This window comes from Gopherus evgoodei, chromosome 2 (assembly GCF_007399415.2).
Source record: "Gopherus evgoodei ecotype Sinaloan lineage chromosome 2, rGopEvg1_v1.p, whole genome shotgun sequence".
Lineage (NCBI taxonomy): Eukaryota > Metazoa > Chordata > Testudines > Testudinidae > Gopherus > Gopherus evgoodei.
Genome location: NC_044323.1, coordinates 118,101,038 through 118,126,623, shown reverse-complemented (window position 1 = coordinate 118,126,623; position 25,586 = coordinate 118,101,038). Strand labels below are relative to the sequence as shown.

General features: G+C 43.1%; 1 protein-coding gene across 7 annotated transcripts in view; it reads right to left on the bottom strand.

Moving 5' to 3' along the window:
• Positions 1–25,586, bottom strand: part of INVS (inversin) — a 222,671-nt gene that overhangs the window by 50,403 nt on the left and 146,682 nt on the right. For 6 of the 7 annotated variants that reach the window (XM_030551589.1, XM_030551588.1, XM_030551584.1 and 3 more), the window contains 4 exons: positions 16,811–16,966; positions 15,359–15,588; positions 7,541–7,647; positions 791–1,003 (listed from right to left, as the gene is read on the bottom strand). In XM_030551589.1, the coding sequence (XP_030407449.1) occupies positions 791–1,003; positions 7,541–7,647; positions 15,359–15,588; positions 16,811–16,966 (706 nt within the window). The remainder of the gene's footprint in view (positions 1–790; positions 1,004–7,540; positions 7,648–15,358; positions 15,589–16,810; positions 16,967–25,586) is intronic. The other variant, XM_030551587.1, reaches the window with a different exon arrangement.

The following is a 25,586-nucleotide window of genomic DNA, read 5'->3' as shown; positions in this document are numbered from 1 at the left end:
ACTCACTTTTTGCCCACATACACTTTTGCTCACTCTCAACTTCCCCTTTGTTTCTATCTTCCATTCCTATAGTCTTTTGTTCACTGTTCTCCTGTAAGGTACCTCATTTAGAGAGACAAGGTGTGTGAGGTAATATCTTTTATTGGACCAATTTCTGTTTTTGAGAGAGGTCTGAAGAAAAGTTCTATATAGCTCAAAAGCTTGTCTCTCTCAACAACAGAAGTTGGTCCAATAAAATATATTGCTTCACCCATCTTGTGTCTCTAATATCCTGGAACCGACACAGGTACACCACTACTACAAGAAACTCTTTCGTCTTTTCAAAAAGAGAAGTACTAAAAACTAGCTAACAGGCTTAATAAAGAACAGGACTGGCAGAGGCAAGTCTTTAGAAACTGATTGTGTGGGAAGTCTCTCTTCACTTCCCAACCCCTGAGAAACAGAGATAAGTGGGGGAACTCATCAGAGGAAGAATGATTCTCAGAGGGAGGGAGCATAGCATTCTGCATGACACAGGCTCAGAGTTATCCATCACCACTGAAATGATTAAGCTTAAAGAAATATTTGATTTAAAAAAAAAACCAAAACCCTCCAAACATAAATGTATTATATAATATACCTATTTATACACCGTCTGGTAGAACACTAGATTTTCCTTTAAGGGAACAAAGACTTTATTTCTAAAAAGATGTAAAAAAATATAGAGCAATTCATCTGTAAACTATTATTGTCTTCAACAATTTCATTTTTAATAGCTTTCATTTTTGAACTCTCCATGTGTCAGACTTACTTGGCAACAGCATCTTTTCTCAGCTGTTCATGCTTCATTAGAAGATTTTTTCTGTCTTGGAAAGCCTTTCTAACCTTGTATCCTTTGTAGATAGCTTGGATTTTGAAGGCAGCAATGTCCTGTATGGCAGCTATAGATAGAGCACCATGTTCTAACATAAACTGAATCACCTCATGGTGTTCTCCAAGCAAAGCATAATCAAGTGGTGTGTATCTAAAGACAGAAAACATAAAAGTGTTACGATAGATTGGATTGCTAGTTACAACGTATATTTTTGGTTTAAAAAATGAGATGGAAGCTCCATTAATGAGGAAACCTCCGCTCAGGAAAGTATTTAACAACTTTTTCAGAAAACCACTTTTCCAAATTCTGAGGATCTGACAGATTCCAGACCTTAACATGTTTCTTTAAAAAGAGGATTTGAGCAAGCAGTTAAGACTTAGTTGTTCCTTGAGGCTCACTTACAAATACGTCCTCTGGGAGATGCACGGTGTTCCTAAATTAAATTTGTAAGTGAAAAATGACCATGATGTTAGATTAGGAGGCATGCTGGGTTATTTGCACAAGTATTTCCCTTTTGCGGACTTGATTTCAAATTCTGGTTTAGATCATAAGCACCAAGCAAGCATCATGAGCTTGGTAGTGCATTTTACCCTCTAGCTAGTGAATCTTTATCCACATAAGAATACCACATAAACACTGTAATTACATAATTAACAAGGTTTACAGCTTTGACAAAGAGAGGCCAAAACAGAAATAGCAGTGATTTTGTAGGACAGGTTTAAGTGCTTTGGCAGAGATGTGTTACAGAAAGACTGATGATACCATGACAAACTATAGCACGTGGTATTACTTCCACACTTTCAGGGGCATTAAGGGTAAAATTTTTACAAAAAGACTTAGGAGACCAAGCCTCATTTTCAAAAGCCACTTACTGGCCCAAGTGCCACTGGTTTTCAAGGGGACCTAGGCAAAGTCAGTTAGGGTATGTCTATACTACACCACCACCCACGGTTGACCCAGGTCAGCTGACTCGAGATCGTAGGGCTCAGGCTGTGGGGCTTTACAATTGCAGTGTAGATATTTGGGCTCAGGCTGGAGCCCAGGCTCTTGACCCTTCCCCTTCACAGCCCAGCAGACTGAGCCCTGAGAGCCTGAGTCAGCTGACTCTGGCCAGCTGCAGGTGTTTTACTGCAGCGAAGACATACCCTTAGGCACTTCTGAAAATTTTAGCCCAAATTCACATAAGCAATAAAGGGCAGCAAAATGTACACAGAACCCCCACTTGGACTGAAGTGCCCATGCTAGGAAAATACATTTATTAACTGAATATTAGTGGAAACAGTACAAAAACGATGCTTATACAAAAAGAACAGGAATACTTGTGGCACCTTAGAGACTAACAAATTTATTTCAGCATGAGCTTTCGTGAGCTACAGCTCACTTCTTCGGATGCATAGAATGGAACACACAGACAGGAGATATTTATACATACAGAGAACATGAAAAGGTGGACGTATGCACACCAACAGGAAGAGTCTAATCAATTGAGATGAGCTATCATCAGCAGGAGAAAAAAAACTTCTGAAGTGATAATTAAGATGACCCATAGAAGGTGTGAGGAGAACTTAACATAGGGAAATAGATTCAATTAGTGTAATGACCCAACTCTCGTAGCTGTTTATCTCTATCTGAGGGATTGGAGCAAATATGGTTGTGTCTTAGAGCTTGGCTGTAGACAATGGATCGTGTGGTGTGTCCTGGATGGAAGCTGGAAACCTGGAAATCCTGGATGCGCCATCATCTCAAGCATTAGCACCTTAACAGCAGGATTGTCTGGCTCTGTGGACTCTCTCCTCAGGCCCTATGCTACCAGCACTCCCAGCTATCTTCAAGACACCACTGACTTCCTGAGGAAACTACAATCCATCAGTGATCTTCCAGAAAACACCATCCTGGCCACTATGGATGTGGAAGCCCTTTACACCAACATTCCACACAAAGATGGACTACAAGCCATCAGGAATAGTATCCCCAATAATATCACGGCTAACCTGGTGGCTGAACTTTGTGATTTTGTCCTCACCCACAACTATTTCACATTTGAGGACAATATATACCTTCAAGTCAGTGGCACTGCTATGGGTACCCGCATGGCCCAACAGTATGCCAACATCTTTATGGCAGACTTAGAACAACGCTTCCTTAGCTCTTGTTCCTTAACGTCCTTACTCTACTTGCGCTACATTGATGACATCTTCATCATCTGGACTCATGGAAAAGAAGCCTTCAAGGAATTCCACTGTGATTTTAACAATTTCCATCCCACCATCAACCTCAGCCTAGACCAATCCACACAAGCGGTCCATTTCCTAGACACTACTGTGCTAATAAGCGACGGTCACATAAACACCACCCTATACTGGAAACCCACTGACCGCTATACTTACCTACATGCCTCCAGCTTCCATCCAGGACACACCACACGATCCATTGTCTACAGCCAAGCTCTAAGATACAACCGTATTTGCTCCAATCCCTCAGATAGAGATAAACACCTACAAGATCTCTATCAAGCTTCTTAAAACTACAATACCCACCTGCTGAAGTGAAAAAACAGATTGACAGAGCCAGAAGAGTACCCAGAAGCCACCTACTACAGGACAGGCCCAACACAGAAAATAACAGAACACCACTAGCCATCACCTACAGCCCCCAACTAAAACCTCTCCAGCGCATCATCAAAGATCTACAACCTATCCGTAAAGATGATCCCTCACTCTCACAGATCTTGGGAGATAGGCCAGTCCTCGCTTATAGACAGCCTCCCAACCTGAAGCAATTACTCACCAGCAACCGCACACCATACAACATAAACACTAACCCAGGAACCTATCTTTGCAACAAAGCCCGATGCCAGCTCTGTCCACATATCTATTCAAGTGACACCATCATAGGACCTAATCACAGCAGCCACGCCATCAGGGGCTCGTTCACCTGCACATCTACCAATGTGATATATGCCATCATGTGCCAGCAATGCCCATCTGCCATGTACATTGGCCAAACTGGACGGTCCCTACGCAAAAGAATAAATGGACACAAATCTGACATCAGGAATCATAACATTCAAAAACCAGTGGGAGAACACTTCAACCTCTCTAACCACTCAGTGACAGACTTGAAGGTGGCAATTTTGCAACAAAAAAACTTCAAAAACAGACTCCAAAGAGAGACTGCCGAACTTGAATTAATATGTAAATTAGATACAATTAACTCAGGCTTAAACAGAGACCGGGAATTGTTGGGTCATTACACTAATTGAATCTATTTCCCTATGTTAAATTCTCCTCACACCTTCTATGGGTCATCTTAATTATCACTTCAGAAGTTTATTTTCTCCTGCTGATGATAGCTCATCTCAATTGATTAGACTCTTCCTGTTGGTATGCATACTTCCACCTTTTCATGTTCTCTGTATGTGTAAATATCTCCTGTCTGTGTGTTCCATTCTATGCATCTGAAGAAGTGAGCTGTAGCTCACGAAAGCTCATGCTGAAATAAATTTGTTAGTCTCCAAGGTGCCATAAGTACTCCTGTTCTTTTTGCGGATACAGACTAACACGGCTGCTACTCTGAAACCTGTCATGATGCTTATACAATATATCAAGTTAAACAGCTAGTATCAATGTATAAGGTAGTAAAAATTAAGGCTCTTTTTGATGGTAACCAGCAAGGATGCAATGCAGATAAAGACAGGAAGAACAGACAGACAGCACAATTGGACTTGCCATATGGTGATGGTTTGATGGGAAGATTAGAGTGTCTGAACTGAAATGTCAATAGGAATAAAAGGCAATGACAGAGCATCGAGATTTGTAGGTCAAGGTGTGTTGCTGATAAAACATTAAATGAGACAAAGTTTTGAAATAATTCTTGGACAGATACTACTGAAAGGAGCTCACTTGAGAAAAATCAATTTTAAAAGTTTACTTGCTGTTTTGAAAATTTGTAATTAACAAATACAAAAAGATATTAAAGCATATTTTTAGGTTTCTAAAGCATGAGTGTCAACAGAGGTTACTTACCTGTAACTGGAGATTCTTTGAGATATGTGGTCCCTATCTGTATTCCACTAGCCCCACTCCTTCCTCTTTGCTTCAGATCCTTCTGACTGGCAGTAAGAGAGGAACTGGAGAGGTATCGATCCACAATGCCCCTTATGTCCACAGTTCCAAGTACGAGGAGAGCAACTGCACAGGCATGGACCAAGGGATACCACATGCCATAAATCTCCGATCTCAGGAGCATGGTGTGCACTTGTTCCCTTGTGTGGAATACACATGGGGACCAGCACTTGAAGGAAGAGCCATGATTACATTTATAAAAAAATCACTGAGCTCATTTTGACTCTCTCGTCTCCCATTTACATTTCTCAAAAGCCTTCTTTGCTCCTGAAATGCCCCATCTCTTGGCAGAAAATAATGTTCTGTGACAACTGGATGTTATTTTTAAAAAGGCATTCTTAAAGAGTTTTCTAGGATCATCATATTTCAAAAACAGTTTGGTCTAGAAACACCTATTTGTCTTATTAATTTGTCCTCAATGAGATATTTAGGACTGAGTTTTAGAAGACTGGTAGTTAGATTTAGACTTGTATTAAAGTTGCAAATATTTATATTCTGGAACTATGAATATTAACTCTTTAAGCCAAGTAGTATGGTTTCACAATTTGTGCAAAGGCAGGAAGCTGCTAAACCTCCCTTGAAGGGTGCTATTAGAAAAGAGAACTATCAATTTTTAAGGTTCACTCATTCCCAATTATGACAGAGTTTAGACATATGACACCCTATTTGATAAATGCAAATGTAGTATCACTATCGGTGCAATGTTAAGGTTGAATATTTAAATATACAAAATTCTGGAAATTCAAAAGTTAAGGTTCCTATAACAAGAATCGCACTCATATTTAGAAGACTACTGCTTATGCTCCTAAATGTATGGCTTACTATGTACAGTATGTGCAATGTGGCTGAGTTTATGGAATGTTATTGCAGCCTTAACTCTTCAGCTTCCTGAGATTAGTGCATTTATGTTCTTAACTGTAATTATGTATTAATACAGTATTTTAAAATGTATTTTCCTTGTCTTTTAAAACAGTAAAAGAAACAAAGAAAAGGGAATAGACGTGTCGGTGCATTTAGATTAGATAATGCAATTATAAGAAAGAGCATATCTGAATGTGGGATCTAAGGATCACACATACAAACACAGTGATGCCAGAAGGGGAACAGAGGACTTCCCTAGATGCTAATGAAGAGCTTATAGGAATATCAGGATAAAAATCTTTAACCTGAAGTTCTTCAAGCAACATTAACAGCATTCTTTAAGACAGGTAGAAGGCTGTTCATCCTCCAGTTCTCTAGTTGAACATCTGTTTTTAATAGTATAAATGAAAATTCATTAAAATACAGCTGTTTATTTTCATTATTTATTGAAAGTCACTATAGATAGCATTAGAGGAACACAACTGGAAGCTGCTTAATGCTTTCTAGTGTGGTTTTCAATAGAAAAATGACAATAAATTGCTCTGCAGGACAGGAAGAGAAGTCTGGATGGTCAGAGTGAACAAAAAACAAATGACAGGGGTAAGTAAGGCAATTAAAAAACAAACGAACAAGGGAGACGGGATGGAAGCCAAAGCCCTGCAGCACTAATATACATAGGATTTTAAATCATTCTAGTGATTTTTGAAATGTTGATGTACTCATATTTATTTGGCATGTCAATAGACAATTTTGTTTCTGATTGTGATGAAGCTGTCTTCTTGAAAAGAAGCATCAAAATATATAGTAGTGCTGATTACCTGCAGTCATGTGATCAATTTAAACTATCAACCCAAGATTTTTAAATCAAAAACTATTATTTATGTGTCAGTCAGAGACAAAGAAAACAGATGCAAATTTATAGTCACCCTATGAAGGTAGAGTGATTTATTTTTAGTTGGATCATCAGAATACAGATAACCACCCGTAATCTGCAATAACTATTTTTAAAATACAATTTTACTTTTCTCTTTTCACCAGATCATGCCCTCACTGAACTGACCAGCAAAACTCCAGTTCACTTCAACAGGAGCAAGATCGGGCCCTTTACAGACATCTGTTAGTAGCTTTGTGAAAACGAACAGCTCTGTCATCTTTTAGTGACACAGTATAAGAAAAAAAAAAGAATTTAATTACAGGAAGTGTATTTTGGAGTTTCTGAAATTAGGTTGTACTGAATAGAAGAACATAGGGTTGAGGTGGAATGGAAAGACTCATTTCCTAAATCTAATAAGGTGAATAGGGCAAATAAAATTTAAGTAAATTTACTTTAGTTCACAGTATTTCTGTTCATTTCATTGTTATTGTGTGAAGCACCAATCCTGAAAGACTTACACACATATCTAAGTTTACACACTAAGAGTAGCCTCATTGCCTTCAATGAAATTACTCACAGAGGGTAAAATACACAGAAGTCTTCTGCAGGATCAAGCTGAAAAGTACAATAGAAATTTAAGATAAAGGTTTGAACAGTCTTATTTGAAAAATAGTGTCTTCAACTGCACAATTTAACTACTCTCCAGTCCTGAGATTACACCAGTGTTTTTAGACATGTTCAAGCTCGTTTCTCAGACAATATTTCAACATCTGACAGACAAACCAGAGTAGGTTTGCTAAATTAGAAAATATGTTTATTAAACTGTACCTCTCTTCATTGTTCTCCATGTGATTAGGGAAAGCATCAAAACCCAGCAGCAACTTTATAGCATCAAGGTAGCCATTGTTACACAACCAATGTAAAGCAGTCCTTCCCTGTAAGACAAACATATATGAAGTAAGAGGTTTATTAGCTGCTAACTTTGTATTCCCAAAAGAAAAATAGCATATGGTGTCATTCAGGGCTCAAATGGGCCTTATGACCAAACAAGTGGTTCCAAAATACATCTTGTCCATTAAAAAAAGAAAAAGAGTTTAACAGCAAAAATCACTGAAAAGATTTTTTTAAATAGATCAGGGTCAAATTTGCAGCTGTGCAGAATTTACTCTCTGAGAAGTTAGCAGAAAGAAATCTGTCTAAGTCTCCTTTCTGTTCCCGAAATCGTGGGCCAACTGGGGCCAAAACAGCCCTCTGTAATTTAGCTGGCCTAAGGACCAATATAAATGATGCCAGTGGATGTAGTCTTGTAGGGCCCTGGATCAGATGCAGCACTGTGCACTCTGCTGCACTTTGGCAGACTCCCCAACATTCCACCTGCATAAAGTGCATTGGGGGCAGGTGGCACAGAGCTTTCCATGCCAGTTCTAAATCTCACAAGGGTTATCTTTTAGGGTAACTTTCTGCCTGCTTTGAACTATCGATGTAGCAGAAATCAGCTGAAGCCATGGCCAAGGATCTGGCCTTCAGGTAGTACTTTGACCACATCCTTGGCTGTCAGTGCAGCTGAACATTGCAGCTCCAAATTTCAGACCACTGTAAGCAGAAAAGACGGTTACTAACCTTTGAGATGTGTTGCTCATATCCATTCCAGTTAGGTGTGCGTGAACTGCGTGCATGTTCGTCGGAGATTTTTACCCTAGCAACACTCGGAGGGCCGGCAGGCGCCCCCTGGAGTGGCGCCGCCATGGCGCTCGATATATACCCCTGCCGGCCCATCTGCTCCTCAGTTCCTTCTTGCCAGCTACTCCGACAGTGGGGAAGGAAGTCAGGTGTGGAATGGATATGAGCAACACATCTCGAAGAACAACAGTTACAAAGGTGAATAACCGTCTTTTCTTCTTCAAGTGCTTGCTCATATCCATTCCAGTTAGGTGATTCCCAAGCCTTACCTAGGCAGTGGGGTTGGAGCGAGACGTTGCAGAATGTAAAACCGCTGAGCCGAAGGCGGCATCGTCTCTAGCCTGTTGGACCAATGCATAGTGCGATGCAAACGTGTGGACAGAAGACCAGGTGGCCGCGCGGCAGATTTCCTGTATGGGAACATGGGCCAAAAACATGGCAGATGAGGCTTGAGCCCGAGTAGAATGGGCGGTAAGATGGCCAGTTGGAACATGAGCCAAGTCGTAGCATGTCCGATTACAGGATGTCACCCAAGAGGCAATCCGCTGGGAAGAGATTGCCATGCCCTTCATACGTTCTGCCACCGCTACAAATAGCTGAGGCGAATGTCGGAAAGGTTTGGTCCTCTCGATGTAAAATGTGAGAGCCCTGCGGACATCTAAAGTATGCAGCTGCTGTTCCCGTCGTGATGAGTGTGGTTTTGGAAAAAAGACTGGCAGGAGGATGTCCTGATTGACGTGAAAGGAGGAGACGACCTTAGGGAGGAACGCCAGGTGTGGTTGCAGCTGTACCTTGTCCTTATGGAACACCATATATGGAGGATCCACAGTCAAAGCTCTAAGTTCCGAGACTCGTCTAGCCGAGGTGACAGCGACTAGGAATGCTGTCTTCCAGGACAGGTACAGCAGCAAGCATGTGGCTAAAGGCTCAAAGGGGGGCCCCATGAGCCTGGTCAAGACGAGGTTCAGGTCCCAGGTAGGGGCTGGTTGTCTGACCTGGGACAGAGTCGCTCCAAGGCCTTGAGGAATCTGGAAACTATTGGATGGGAAAAAATGGAACTGCCAGCCTCCCCAGGATGGAAGGTGGAAATAGCTGCAAGGTGCACTCTTAGCAAAGAGATCACTAGACCTTGCTCTTTAAGAGACCATAAATAGTCCAAGACGGTGGGGACCGATACAGACTGCGGAAAAAGGTCCTGCTGAGCGCACCAGTGACAGAAGCGCTTCCATTTCGCAAGGTATGTGGATCGCGTGGAGGGCTTTCTGCTTCCCAGCAGCACTTGTTGCACTGAGGTGGAACAACGCAGCTCCGATTGGCTTAACCAGCCAGCAGCCATGCAGTCAGATGAAGGGACTGCAGGTCCGGGTGGTGTAGCCTGCCGAAGTCCTGTGTGATCAGGTCCGGGCAGAGAGGCAGGGGAATCGGGTCTGACAGAGACAGGTGAAGCAGAGTGGTGTACCAATGCTGCCTTGGCCAAGCCGGAGCGATCAAGATAAGGCAGGCTTTGTCCCTGCACATCTTGAGCAGAACTCAGTGGACGAGAGGAAACAGTGGGAAGGCATAACAGAAGTGGCCTGTCCATAGAAGGAGGAACGCCTCCGACAGGGAGCCCGGGGAGCGACCTTGCAGGGAGCAGAACACCTGGCATTTCCTGTTCTCCCTGGAGGCAAAGAGGTCTATTTGGGGAAAGCCCCACCTCCGGAAAACTGAATGGAGAATGTCCGGATGCATAGACCACTCGTGCATCAGGAAGGACCTGCCCAGATGTTCTGCGAGTGTGTTCCGGACTCCTGGAAGGAAGGAGGCCACAAGGTCTATGGAGTGGGCTATGCAGAAGTCCCACAGCTGGATCGCTTCCTGACAAAAGGGGGAAGACCGCGTCCCTCCCTGTTTGTTTATATAATACATGGCCATTGTGTTGTCCGTGAAGACTGCAACACAACGGCCCTGTAGATGGCACTGAAACGCTTAGCACGCCAGCCGGACCGCTGTCAGCTTCCGGACGTTGATGTGAAGTGCCAACTCCTGGGACGACCAAAGGCCTTGGGTGCGCAGGCTCCCTAGGTGAGCGCCTCAGCCCAGGGAGGATGCGTCCGTTGTTGGGGACATGGAGGGCTGGGGAGGATGGAACGGTCGTCCTGCACACACCCGGGAGGACGTTTGCCACCAGTCAAGGGAGCCGAGAACGCTCGGCGGAATTGTCAGAATGAGGTCTATGGCGTCTCTGCATAGCCGATAGACGGAGGCGAGCCAGATTTGGAGAGGACGCATTCGCAGTCTGGTGTGCTTTGAGACGAATGGGCACGCAGCCATGTGACCGAGGAGACCAAGGCAAGTGCGGGCAGAGGCTGTTGGAAAACGCTGAAGACCTTGGACAAGTGAGACTATGGCCTGAAACCGATGGAGGGTTAAACTGGCCGTGGCAAGGTTGGAGTCCAGCATTGCCCCGATAAACTCTATCCTCTGCGTAGGCACCAGAGTGGACTTGTCTAAACTGATGATCAGGCCTAGACGCAGAAAGAGGTCCTTGATAACGGCCACATGGCTGATGACTTGTGCCTCGGAGACCCCTCGGATAAGCCAGTCGTCGAGGTAGGGGAAGATGTGTATCTGACGATGGTGTAGAGAAGCAGCAACAACCGCCATACACTTTGTAAAGACGCGAGGGGACAAGGAGAGGCCAAAGGGCAGGACAGTAAACTGGCAGTGTCGATGGTTTACCACAAAGCGCAGATACCTCCTCTGAGGGGGATAAATTGCTATGTGGAAATATGTATCCTGCATATCGAGAGCGGCGTACCAATCTCCGGGATCCAGGGAAGGAACAATGGTTCCCAGGGATACCATGCGGAACTTGAACTTTTTGATGAATCTGTTCAGTCCTCGCAGATCTAGGATAGGCCGGAGGCCTCCTTTCGCCTTGAGAATGAGGAAATAACAGGAATAAAACCCTTTGCCCCTTAACCCCGCCGGAACCTCCTCTATAGCTCCTATTGAGAGGAGCTTGTGGACCTCCTGGATGAGGAGTTGCTCGTGAGAGGGGTCCCTGAAGAGGGACGAGGAGGGGGGGGTGGAAGGGAGGGGGTGAAACAAACTGAAGACGGTATCCAAACTCCACTGTGCGTAGGACCCAACGATCTGACATCAACTGGGACCACGCCGGAAGGAATGGGGAAAGGTGGTTGTAGAAATGAAAGGGATCCGGGGAGGCAATTGGTACACTGCTCCTGGGTACACCCTCAAAAGTTTGGTTTGGGTCCCGGCGTTGGTTTGGTGGGACCGGGGTTGTTCCCCCTTGAGGTCCTGACTGACGTCTGCGATTAGTGCGACCTCGTCTTCTGGCAAAGTCTTGCTGTGGCCGAGGCGGGGGGTAAGGGCGCTGCGGTTGGGAGCGGAAGGACCGTCTTTGAGTCTGGGGGGTATGCATTCCCAAAAAATGCATAATCACTCTATTGTCTTTAAGGTTCTGCAGTCTAGGGTCTGTCTTCTGTGAAAACAACCCCTGACCGTCAAAAGGCAAGTCTTGCACCGTATGTTGCAATTCAGGTGGCAGGCCGGACGCTTGCAGCCATGATATACGGCGCATGGCTATGCCAGAAGCGACTCTTCTGGCTGCCGAATCGCCGGCATCCAACGAGGCTTGTAAGGAGGTCCTCGCAACCCTCTTTCCCTCCTCCAGGAGTGCTACAAATTCCTGGCAGGAATCCTGTGGAACCAACTCGGCAAACTTCCCAACAGCCTCCCAGGTATTGTAACTGTATCTGCCGAGGAGGGCCTGTTGGTTGGCTATACGGAGCTGGAGACCTCCCGCAGAATAGATCTTTTGCCCCAACAAATCCATGCGCCGGGCCTCCCTAGATTTAGGGGCGAGGGTTTGTTAGCCGTGACGCTCCCGTTCGTTGACGGACTGTACCACCAAGGAACAGGGAGTGGGGTGCACGTAGAGGTACTCATACCCCTTGGAAGGCACCATGTACTTCCGTTCGACCCCCTTGGCTGTGGGTGGGATGAAAGCTGGGGACTGCCAGATGGTGTCTGCTATAGCCTGGATCGAACCTGGATGAATGGGAGAGCCACTCTGGTAGGTGTCTCTGCAGACAAGATGCTAACCATCAGGTCCTCCACCTCCTCTACTGGCAGGTTGATATTCTGGGTGACACGCCGCAGAAAGTCCTGGTGTGACCGGAGGTCAGTCGGAGGTGGTCCCGATGAGGACGTCCCCGCTACTGCCTCATCCGGGGAAGAGGAGGATGACAGCCCCGGGACGAGTGGGTCCTGCACTGATGCCTGGTCCGGGGGGACCTCTGTCTCCAGAAGGTCATGTGGTTCCGGTGCGTGCGCACTGGTTTCCTCTGTGTCAGCGGGGAGAGGCCGGCTGACGGTGGCCTCGGGCACACGGTGCTCTGAGTGACCTGAGCGTGATGGGCCAGTCGGTTAGCCTTGGGCTTGATGATACGCCCAAGATGTCCAAAAGGACCACTGATGAGGTCTGTGGCCCTGGCCATGGGCATGTGCATCTGAGTCCCCATAGGAGACACTGTCTGCATGGGAGGAGACAGATGGGTGACGTGAGGGCCACAGAGGAGCCAAAGACCCTTGGACCAGGTCTCTGCATCCATTGGACTCCTGTTTGCGTGGTACCGGCGAACGGTACCGAGAGTCGTAGCGGTGCCGGGAGCGGGACCGGGACCTGCGACCAGCGCGGTGTCAGGAGGTCGACCGGTGCCTCGTATCGCAGTGCCGAGATCAGCTGCAAGAGGTACGGCGGTGCCGGGATCTGGACTGGTGCCGAGAGTACCGTGATGGAGACCGGGATCTCAAGCAGTGCCGCGAGTACGACCGGTACCGGGATGGAGAGCAGTACTGGGACTGCGAGCGACGCCGGGAGCGGGAGCGATGGCGGGACCGAGAGCATCCGCGGGACCTGGATTGGGACCGGCGGCATTGCACGGTGTCCGGCGAAGATGGCCTCATCATGGCGGGCTTGCCCAGAGACTGAACAACCCGCACCAGCAGTGTCGGGGGTTGGGGCAGCTCGGGCTCCATCAGAGGAATTAACTCCCAAGCCATGGAGAAAGTCTCCGGCGTCGAAGGCATGATGAGCTCGACCACAGCGTGCGCTGGGGAGCTGGTAGGCATCGGACTCGACGGTTCCTGAGAGACCGGAATCAATGGTGAGGAGGCAAGCGGTGCCGCAGCAGTTGACGGTGCCGGGCGGTCCGCTTTAGATGTACGCTCCAACTGCGGCATAGGTACAGGTGCCACAGGAGCCTTGTGCCTCTTGCTCCTCGGGGAGAGGGATCGGTGTCTGCCAGAGGGTTGAGCCGGTGAAGGCTGGTGCCGGGGAGTCTTCACTGGAACCACGCGTTCTGGTGCGGCGGGAGCACTCGTCCCCGGTGCTGGAGTCGATGCCGAGGATGGAGGAGTTAGAGCTGCCTCCATCAGGAGTTGCTTGAGGTGAATGTCCCGCTTTTTCTTCGTTCGGGGCTTGAACGCCTTGCAGATTAGGCACTTGTCCGCAAGGTGGGACTCTCCCAGGCACTTTAAACAGGAGTCATGTGGATCTCCTATGGGCATCGGCCGATGACAGGCCGCGCAAGGTTTGAAGCCCGGTGAACCGGGGATGGGCCCCGGTACCGGGGGAGGAGAAGGGGCTAGCCCCCGAGCCTCTAACTATTTACACAACTACTATAAAACTACTACTACTACAAAAGTTAACTAGAACTAAGGAGAAACTAACTATGTATACACTAACTATATAAACAAGCGAAGAGCTAGGGAGGTGGAGATCAGCTAAGCCACGCTCCACTGTTTAAACGACCAGCACGGGTGGTAAGAAGGAACTGAGGAGCAGATGGGCCGGCAGGGGTATATATCGCGCGCCATGGCGGCGCAACTCCATGGGGCGCCTGCCGGCCCTCCGAGTGTTGCTAGGGTAAAAATCTCCAACAAACGTGCACGTGGCGCATGCACACCTAACTGGAATGGATATGAGCAAGCACTTGAAGAAGAATGTCCAGATATGAAAACTCTGCAGCAAGTTTCATTAAACTGACTGTGGGATAGAAAAGTAAGCCTCATAGGGAGGGATCGCTCAGTGGTTTGAGCATTGGCCTGCTAAACCCAGGGTTGCAAATTCAATGCTCAGGGGGCCATTTAGGGAACTGGGGCAAAAATCTATCTGGGATTGGTCCTGCTTTGAGCAGGGGGTTGGACTAGATGACCTTCTGAGGTCCCTTCCAACCCTATGATTCTATGCAGTGAGGTAAAAGGTTAACATATTGGGGCAAGTTAGCTGCTGGTGTAAACTGGTCCAGTTCTATTGACTCCAGTGGAGTTGTGTCAATTTACAGCAATAGAGAATTTGTCCTAGAATACAAAATCTAGTTTGGCACCAAGTTTCACTTAGTGCCTTAGGGAGGGAGCAAAGGAATATACAAGCAAACTACAAATGTTCTTCTTCGCCTTTAAGGGCTAGACACAGACAAATAATTGCTGCAGTTCTTTCGACAAGTTTGTTGCACCTCACTTGCTCTATCCTCGCTAACACATGCTGGAGAGAGATATGGTGTGGATTATAAAATTACACTCCCTTGTTAAGTATTTAAATAAGAAAACAATAAGTAAAGAATAAGGAGTTTTTAAAAGGATAATTTTAAGACGTTAGCTTTATATGGAAAAGCCAAAGGAAAAAATGGAAATATGCATTTTCAGTTTATGGTGTATATTAAAATAATAATCTTTGATCAAGCCCTAAAAAAATGAAACTTGAAAGGAAAGTAGTCTTAGGGCTGCTTTTCCTTCCTCTGCAATAGCAATGAACACAGATTCATCGTCCCACTGGTGTGAAAAGCAAGGATTAATGCCATTGTGCTGCAGAAAAGAGAAGGATACGCAGGAAGAAGATACTTTCAATTTATGCTTGGTCTGACATTAACTTAAATGACACAGTGAAGAACAACATACCTCTTTATCCTGAATATTTGGATCTGCGTTATTTTCCAGTAACACGACCATGCAGTTAATATAGCCTCCATATGCAGCACACTGCAAGGGAGTTCTACCTGCATAATCCTGCATATTTGGGTTGATTTTATTTTCTATCAAAATTTGACATACATCAGCATTTCCACCCAGAGCTGCCCAGTGAAGGGGAGAATGGCCATCTTGATCAACCAAATCTACTCTTGCTCCGCCTGTAATAGCAAAACAATATTTGAACATCAGCAATAAAAACACCAAAATATTTTTGAACATCAGAGAAAGGGGAGATTAAGCCCATGTCATCTTGGAACACCTCTGATATACAAAAGACCATGGGGTAATATTTTCAAAAGCGCCTAAGTGACTTAAAAATCCAAGTCTAATTTTCAAAAGTGACTTGGGCATTTAGGAGTTTCAATGGGAGCTAGGATCCAACTTGCTCAGGTGCTTTTGAAAATCCCATCAGGTGCCCATCTATAACTTTAGGTGCCCAAATACCTTTGAAAATCTTGCCCTTAGGTGCTTGAGTCCTTTTGACTTTAAATGAGATACAGGCTTCCAAGTGCCTAAGGCATGTTTGAAAATGGAACTTAGATGCTTTTCAAAATTTTATCGCTAGCCTCACCATATTATCATGGGCTTTTGCAGTTATTTCCTTTTTCTTTACTCAAGCATGTAAAATTATTTTACCCAAATCAAATTCATTTATTTAGTGTAGTTTCCCCAAGGTGCTCTTACAACAGTTAAAAAATACAGTACAAAATCACAAAAAAGCCACAAAATATAACAATCATTGGCTCTAACCAAACCAAAACAATAACCGTCCATATAATAATACAACTATAATGATTCATATGATTCAGTCAGCCCCTGATCACCTTACGTCCACCAACTCATTGCTTCCACAAAAGCCAAAGAGAAAATATGAATGTAGACTAAATGTGATGCTTCTATAAATGCTGGCAGCTAAGATGATACAACTATATCTGTGTAATATAACTATTTTCTATTATGGTTTCTATTATTTCTAAAATTGTCTACAAAATAAAACTTTATAATAAAAAGTTAGAGGGAAAACACATTAAAGTGATTATATCAAAAAAGTTGAAGAAAAGCTGTATTTGAAACAGGTAAGCCATTTACATGTTCAAAGATGGCTATTCAGCCCATTCTCACCAATGGTAAACAAAATGTAAATTGATCTCATTTATAGGAAAGAGAAAAAAAATACTATGAGGTTTTAGGAGATTAAAGGGTACTGGAAGAGACTTGTGGGTACAGTGGGTAGAGACAATGAAATATACTATACATAAATCTTTCCCTAATGGACTAATTTTGGGCTCTTCGTTTTGTCCAGCAATGTCGTTTATTTTACAACCTACCCACAACAGCATTTTAACTCTGTAAATGGATTTGTAAATTGTGACAGCTGACCTTTAATGAGCGTCTGTATCACTTCTTTGTGTCCCATTTCACAGGCTCGGAAAAGTGGAGTGTGCTTCATTACATCAGTTGCATCTACCTGTGCATTATGTTCTAAGAGCAATTTCACAGTGCTGACATGGCCAGAAAGGGCAGCAGCATGTAATGCTAAAAGAAGAGTTAGAAATTAGACCATGACAATGAGAACTGTCAAAAATAATGATTCATTTCAATAATTTTGGTAGTAGTGTGACCAGATGTCCCGATTTAATAGGGACAGTCCCGATTTTCGGGTCTTTTTCTTATATAGGCTCCTATTACCAACCACCCCGTCCCGATTTTTCACATTTGCTGTCTAGTCACCGTATTTGGTAGAGAGAACTGCCATTCTATCATAAAACTGTGAACAGCTCAAAATATAACAAGTGACAGGCAATCACTACTTCTCCCTTGCCACGCAAACAACACAACAAAATACATGATATAAAAAGGTGGCAGCTTTGTTACATTCTTTACTCATGCAAACACAAATTCAAACCTCACCAGAAGTTCGACTGGTTTATACTGAATTGATAGCAAAGTAGACTCTTCCTGCTGTGCACAGTATATGCTACTGCATCCTCTTTCACGAGTCCTATTACTGAGTCACCCCATTACAGATAACACTGTCTATTGCTACTGCGACAAAAAGAAACAAAACCCTAATTTATTTCTCTGAGATTTTCCAGCTAAATACTAGATTTTCTTTCAGACATCAAATAAAATGGTCTCATTTCATACTAACATGAGAGAAACGTTCTGCAAAAGACCTTGGATATGTGCTGCCACTGGATCTCTGTTCTGAGGAAAAGGGAATGGAAAGTGTAGAAACCAGCTGCAACTGGCTCCTGTAGCAGTAAATACTGCATTAGAAGTATAGTGAAAATTCTTATGGTATAGAAAGGAGGAGGCAGCTGTAAGCAGCTGCTTTCCTCCCATTACAGTATTTTCTTTTTTCTGATCATTGCATGTAGTTTTGCAAATTTTATGGGGAAAGTTAAGACTGAGTGGCTAGTGTGAGTCAAGCAGGGTGATAGTAAGTGACAAAGGATGTTTTTTTTATATGACAGCAAGGGACTATCTGGATTTCCTAATGTTTGTTAACACTGTAGATACAATATCCTCACTTAACATTGTAGTTATGTTCCTGAAAAATGTGACTTTAAGCAAAAAGATATTAAGCGAATCCAATTTCCCCATAAGAATTAATGTAAAGGAGGGGGTTTGGTTCCAGGGAAATTTAAACAATTTATTACTGGTACACAGTGATGATGACTGTGAAGCTTGGTTGAGGTGGATCAGTCAAAGGGTGGGATATTTCCCAGGGAATGCCTTACAGCTAAATGAACTAGCAATTGACTGAGCCCTGAAGGGTTAACTCTCACAACACTCTACAAGGCAGCAGGAAAGGAGAGAGGGCAGACAGACACACACACCCTGTGTGAGAGAAAAAAAATGCACATTTCCCCTTTAAGAAGCTGACCCCAGGCTTAAGTACACTGCCTTGTTAATAAAATCAGCTTGCTGAAACCTCAGACAGCATCGTGTGTGTCCCCTGCTCTATGGAAGATGGGGTAAGTGGGGTGCAGGAGCACGGGGGAGGGGGAGACATCCTGACATTACCCCCTCTTTCCCCCCTTCCCCCTGTACAGCATGCAGGAGTCTCTGGGAGCAGCTCCAAGGCAGAGAGTAGGAGCAGCACATGGCAGTGGGGGGGAAGGACAGCTGCTACACAGGGAACTTAGGGGAGTGGGGAGCTGATAGGGAGCTGCTGGCCCACCCTGGTTCTAACCACCCATCAGCTAGCTGCAACGGGCTGCTCTTCCTGCAAGCAGTGGAGAAAACAGGCAGCTGTCAAATGACCTTAGAAGGGACCATTTCACAACTTTAAATGAGCATGTTCCCTAACTGATCAGCAACTTAACATCAAAACAATGTTAACTGGGACGACTTTAAATAAGGAGTTCCTGTATTTGTAAAGTAAATGGAGGGTTGTTTTTGGGGCTCCGCTGAAACTCATTTTGAAACTTAACTCTTTTGCTAGATCATGCCATTTTGGCACAATCCCATGTTAGGAGAGAGCAAGAGTAGTGCAAGCAAGATGAATTTTGCCTCAATGGCAGGTGGAGCAACCAAATTGCTTCCTTAAAGAGATGCCGCATACTCCTCGCCAGCTAATTGTGTGACAGACCAGATTCATGGCTCTCTGCTCCTTCCCTCCGGGGTGGAGGAGGGGGGAAGGTAATTTGAGAGCAGTTCCTCCTCTGATTGCAGAGACTGCAGTTTTGCCTGCCCTTACATAGATCACGCTAGGGTGTGAAGCTCCTTTATATCCTGCCCCCATTTCACACACAGGTGTCAGCTAGAGTCTAACTCTTTGTTAACAAACATTTTCATTTAGGGCAATGCATAGCTAATAAAAGGCCATACATTCCCATCTTCTATGGGGTACAGCAGGCAGCATAAGGGACCAGTGAAGGGCTTGGGAATCAGGGGGAAGATTCAGTCTCGATGGGATGTTCCCACTTGCCCCAGAGACCAAATCCTTCTGCATCAAAGTCACATGGGATTGGTTCTGCAGACTCCTATCCTTTCACATTTCCACTCTGTTTTCTTACCTCTGATTCTATGCACCCTCCACCTCATTCTGGCTCAGCCCAGAGATCACAGCACAAATCCTTCAGCAGGGCCTGAGATGGCAGGAGGATGGTAAGATATTGCTTGGTTTCAAATGATGTTACTATCATCCAAAACCAATCCCACTGGACCTATCACCTGGACTTGAATTTGTCGAAATACAAGCACAGCTAACCCAGATGTTTCTTCACGGAAAATCAAGTCACAAAGAGTGAAGAGATTTCACTAGATTTGTTGAAATGGAGGGCAAATGTTTTGGAGATTTGCTTGAAATATTGATTTTAAGTTCTTTGGAGTCGTAAATATATATTAAAAACCTCCTAACTGTAAGAACAGTAGGAGAATGGAACAAACTGCCTAGGGAAGTTTTGGAATCTCTTTCACTGGAGGTTTTCAAAAAGAGACTGGATCGCCATCTGTCTTGGACGGTTTAAACACTACAGCTCCTGAATCTTGGCAGAAGGTTAAACTAGATGACCCTTGTGGTCCCTTCTAACCTTATGGTTCTATGATTCTAAACAATCCAAATATACCTCTACCCCGATGTAACGCCATCCTTGGGAGCCAAAAAATCTTACTGCATTATAGGTGAAACTGCATTATATCGAACTTGCTTTGATCCACCGAAATGCGCAGCCTCTCCCCCTCCCCCCCGGAGCGCTGCTTTACCGCGTTATATCTGAATTCATGTTATATTGGGTCACGTTATATTGTGGTAGAGGTGTAGCAAGTTGAATCATGAAGAACATCAGTCTCAAAAGTATACTTTTAGTACATCTTTTTCCTACAAATTACATTTCTGATGACACAAATTCTGAGTAATTTAGAATGAATATATAAATATGCACATTTACAAATGCCAGTTACAGTAGATTAAACCAAATGCTTCCCTTACAAATGATCTTTAGATCACTACGTGAGCTGTACTTATTCAAAATTTCATTTGTTCAGAGAGTAAAACTAGGTGCTTTTAAAAATATTCAGATGCCTCTAATTTTCTCAGGTTTAATATACATAGTGCCAGATAGTGATCATTCCTGAGCTTGTGTGTCAGAGGTAGGAGGTGGAGGAAACAGAGTCCTTATCCACCCTTTGTGCTCTTGTGCAAGGAGTAGCTAGAATCCTATACCTCACATTCCTTGAATGATAGTGAAGGAAAGGTTTAGTGCTGTCTTAAATACAAGACACACTACAAGGACCACTGCTGGGAGGTACTGCTTGTAGCACTATGCTACAAGATGTATCAATGGCCAGTCTTGTATGTGTTCCTCCAGCATACTGCAGCATTGTGCCTGCCTCTGTTTGCCACAGGCTGAGTGCCTATGTGAACGAATGCTGATACAGTGCCCCTGTACACCCACTTACGCAGCTGTAGTGCTAAAAGCTGCAATCTACTTCACAGAGTATATACACGGTCAATAAAACAAACCCTAAAGTGTGTAGCCTTAATAACTGAAATCATAGGTGCATAGTAACTTGATTCAAATTTTTCCACAGAACATTTACACTATACAGTCAATTTTTTAAAATACACTAATGCTTCATTGTTGGGGCTATCATGGGTGAAAAAATCATTAATTATGTACAGAAGCTTCAGTTACATTAGTGAAAAGAAGCCAAAATCACTGAAAGCTCCACTAGCAATTTGGGTGGGTGGCTGGATATACATGGAAATTTGACAAGAATGAAGTAGGTCCCTGCTGCTTAGCAGATTTGGACGGGTCTTGATTACATGTTCTGACCCCACAATAAACTCTAGACTCTGTGTTCTGTATTGCACTCCTTATGAAACTGAAGGCAATAAGCTACTCAATCAGATAACAGATGGAGTGTATGCAATAATACAATAGAAAAAGAGCTGCTGTGTCAGCTTGGCCTGGTTCTTCCCCTCCATCACTCATTCTGACACAGGCATCTTGTTTCCCACTCTGTGCTCAATATTTTCTTGTAAGCTAAATTTTCTGTGATGGAGTCACGGTGACTGAAGAGATTCTTCAGCCAGCTGGTCACAATAGAACCTTTGTTCCACCGACAGTCAGATCCCTCATCATTGTACACAGTCAGTGACGGCAGAGCTATAAAGCTGCCCCTGCAATGCTCTTGCAGTGCTGATCCCTGAGAACAGTGAAATTCCTTTTCCTTGGTGTCATTTTCCTGCACAATAAGAAACATCTTGATGTTCTGTCAAAGCTTTGCCCTGAATGGAGATTTTGTTCTTTATAAGTAAATGCAAAAAAACTACATTAATGCAATGTTATAGCTGAGCTTTACCCAACACAAGCACAAAAGTCAGGAAATTCAAACTTGTGGTCCCCAAGCAATTGTATCCCAGTCCCCTTAGGCTTGTGCACTATCTTTAACCTTACTGTCCCAAAACCCATGGGAAACATACAAAGTCTTCTGAAAAGATAAGTCTGGGATAAGGAAGTGATTTCGGGGCGGTGTATTTTGAGTGATCTTCTGTTAACTGGAGGCCAGATGAACTGAATATGGAAATTCTTATGCAAAAACATATAAATTCAATATGGCCAAGTTCAGATTGCTTGACGACAAGGTGGGAATGGTGGCAGAATTTTCCACTTCTTGACTTTTAACGTGTGCAACTCAATTGTAGCTTTGCATTAATGGGTTGTTTTGGGGAGCTCTCTTTTTTTGCATTCATTTTTTTGGATTAAAAATTCTTCACCAAAACATGGAGGTTAGAAAATGGTCACACATTACCGCAATGTGCTATGTGAGACAGAAAGGACTGTCAAACAAACCATTTGACTTATCCAAGCACAAACCCCATGTCTGAATAATCTCACAAACCCAGGGATTCCCAAACTTGGCTCGTGGCTTGTTCAGGGAAAGCTCTGCTTACCTGAGCGTCTGCAGGTATGGCTGCTCGCAGCTCCCAGTGGAAGCAGTTCACCGTTCCCGGCCAATGGGTGCTGCAGGAAGCGGCACAGGCCGGGCCACAGCTTCCCACAGCTCCCATTAATTAACTTGAGTTAACGTGAGTTAATTCTGCAGTGACCTACCCTTAAATTAACTATTCTTGAGTTAGCTTGACTGAGAATGGCCATGTTATGAAATAACAGTTGAGCTACACAGCATGGTTGGATTACTGCACAGTGACTATATTAATAGCACAGAGAAACTGTGCTAGCAGCTGACGAGTGATTTCAAGCTTTAGCTTACATCCACTGATGGACCATCCAACTCAAGTTAAGGGTCTCTGTGGATAGGACTCAAGATAGGGGAAACATTCAAGTTATAACTTGAATTAACTCTGCAGCGAAGACAAGCCCTGAAAGGTTTTTGAAAAGAGATTTTCTATATAGAAATTCAGGATTCTCAGTTCTGACTCTATGTATTGACTGGTGAAGTATTAAGGAAATGGAATGTGAACAACCAAGAAGGAAAGAAATATTTTTACTCAAACACACTGTTAACACTTACCCAATGTAAATACAAGGGGAAAAAACTCTCTCGGGAATTCAATTCCCCACACGGTAACTAAAAGAATATTCTAATATATACCTCTAAATTATCCAAGAAGCCCTTCCAAGAACAATAATAGATGAGATGGGGGAAAAATAATCAGAACAAACCTTGAAAGCCAATCAACCAAAAAATCATAACCAAACCTCTCCTCCAACAAAAAGTTTTCAGACATAAACCCATTTTCCTCCTTTCAAAGCCATCTTTAAATAACAAAGTTCTGTCAGTTCAGCGTGAGTATTATAAATATCATAGGCCTCTGCTTAAGTGGAGCAATCTGCCACAATGTCCAGGTCCAAAATTCCTCTCCTCTCATATTGTGCTATGCAGATTGACTGACTGGCTGTCACCCCCCTATCTCCTACAGGTCACTGGTACATCTGTGTATATGTGTGGATAGTTTGTAAAGCAACTTGGAATCCTTTGAGATGAAAGGTGCTGTATAAATATAATAGCAGCATATTATTATTACAAAATTGTATGACTTATTCTATTAAATGAGATTGAATTCAGTTACTATGAGAACGATAACCTTGAACTTCATGACTTTTGTGTGTTTTAATTCTGAACCACTGTGCTACTTTCATTAAGCTTTTTGCATTGATTAGATAATAGGATGTAAAAGACCTGTTGGGTTACCACGTTTAACTGCTTGCATTGGCACAGTTTTTAATACATTAATCCTACTAATATTATATGTATCCTATTGATGGTTTTCATGCTGATGACTCAACTACTTCACTGGGTAGTTTATTATATTACCTACAAGTTTTCTTCAGCTATTGAGAAATGTTTATTTATATTCAAGCTGAAATGTTTCCATTTTTAGTAGGGTTGTCGATTAATTGCAGTTAACTCATGTGATTCACTCAAAAACTTGATTGTGATTAAAAAATTAATTGCAATTAATCACAGTTTTAATCGTACTGTTAAATAACAGAATACCAATTGAAATGTATTAAATATTTTTGGATGTTTTTCTACGTTTTTAAATATATTGATTTCAATTACAACACAAGTACTGCAATGCAATCTCTTCGTTATGAAAGAGCAACTTATAAATGTCGTTTTCTTTTTGTTACATAACTGCTCTAAAAAAACAAAACAATGTAAAACTTTAAAGCCTTCAAATTCACTCAGTCCTACTTCTTGTTCAGCTAATCGCTAAGACAAACAAATCTGTTTACATTTACGGGAGATAATGCTGCCCGCTTTTTATGTACAATGTCCCTGAAAGTGAGAACAGATGTTTGCATGGCACTTTCGTAGCAAGCATTGCAAGGTATTTATATGCCAGCTATGCTAAACATTCGTATGCCCCTTCATGCTTCGGCCACCATTCCAGAGGGCATGATTCCATGCTGATGATGCTTGTTAAAAAAATAATGCATTAATTAAATTTGTGACTGAATTTCTTGGGGAAGAATTGTATGTCTCCTACTCTCTTTTACCCGCATTCTGCCATATACTTCATAACATAGCAGTCTCGGATCATGACCTAGCATGTTGTTTTTTTTAAGAACATTTTCACTGCAGATTTGACAAAACACAAAGAAAGTACTAATGTGAGATTTCTAAAGATAGCTACAGCACTCAACCCAAGGTTTTAGAATCTGAAGTGCCCTCCAAAATCTGAGAGGGACGAGATGTAGAGCATGCTTTCAGAGGCCTTAAAAGAGCAACACTCCGATGGGGAAACTACAGAACCCGAGCCACCAAAAAAGAAAATCAACCTTTCTGCTGGCGGCATCTGACTCAGATGATGAAAATGAACATGCACCAGTCTGTACTGCTTTGGATGGTTATTGAGCAGAACTTGTTATCAGCATGCATGCATGTCCTCTGGTACAGTGGTTGAAGCAACAAGGGACATATGAATCTTTAGTGCATCTAGCACATAAATATGTTGCGATGCCGTTTACAACAGTGCCATGTGAATGCCTGTTCTCACTTTCAGTTGATATTGTAAACAAGAAGAGGGTAGCATTATCTCTTGCAAACATAAACAAACTTGTTTGTCTGAGCAATTAGCTGAACAAGAAGTAGCACTGAGAGGACTTATAGGATCTAAAGTTTTACATTGTTTTATTTTTGAATGTAGTTTTTTTTTTTGTACATAATTCTACACTTGTAAGTTTAACTTTCATGATAAAGAGATTTCTCTACAGTACTTGGATTAGGTGAATTGAAAAATACTATTTCTTGTGTTTTTTACAGTGCAAATATTTGTAATAAAAATAAATATAAGTGAGCAGTGTACACTTTATATTCTATGTTGTAACTGAAATCAATAGATTTGAAAATGTAGAAAATATGTAAAATTATTTAAATAAATGGTATTCTTTTATTAACGGTGCAGTGTTTAACATGTATTTTTTTAATTGTGAGATTAATGGCGATTAATTTTTTAATTGCTTGACAGCCCTAATTTTTAGTTTTTAGATAGTTGTTACTTATTTTACCCTTCAAAACTACAGAAAGCATCTCCCTTCTAATATTAATGTTTATTAAATATTTGTGTAGCATAATATCTCCTTTTTCTCAATTGGTTCTCAAACAGAAGAACTGCTCTAATCTGCACAAAAAAAGATTGTTTTCTCCCCATATTGAATACTCTGGGACTGCT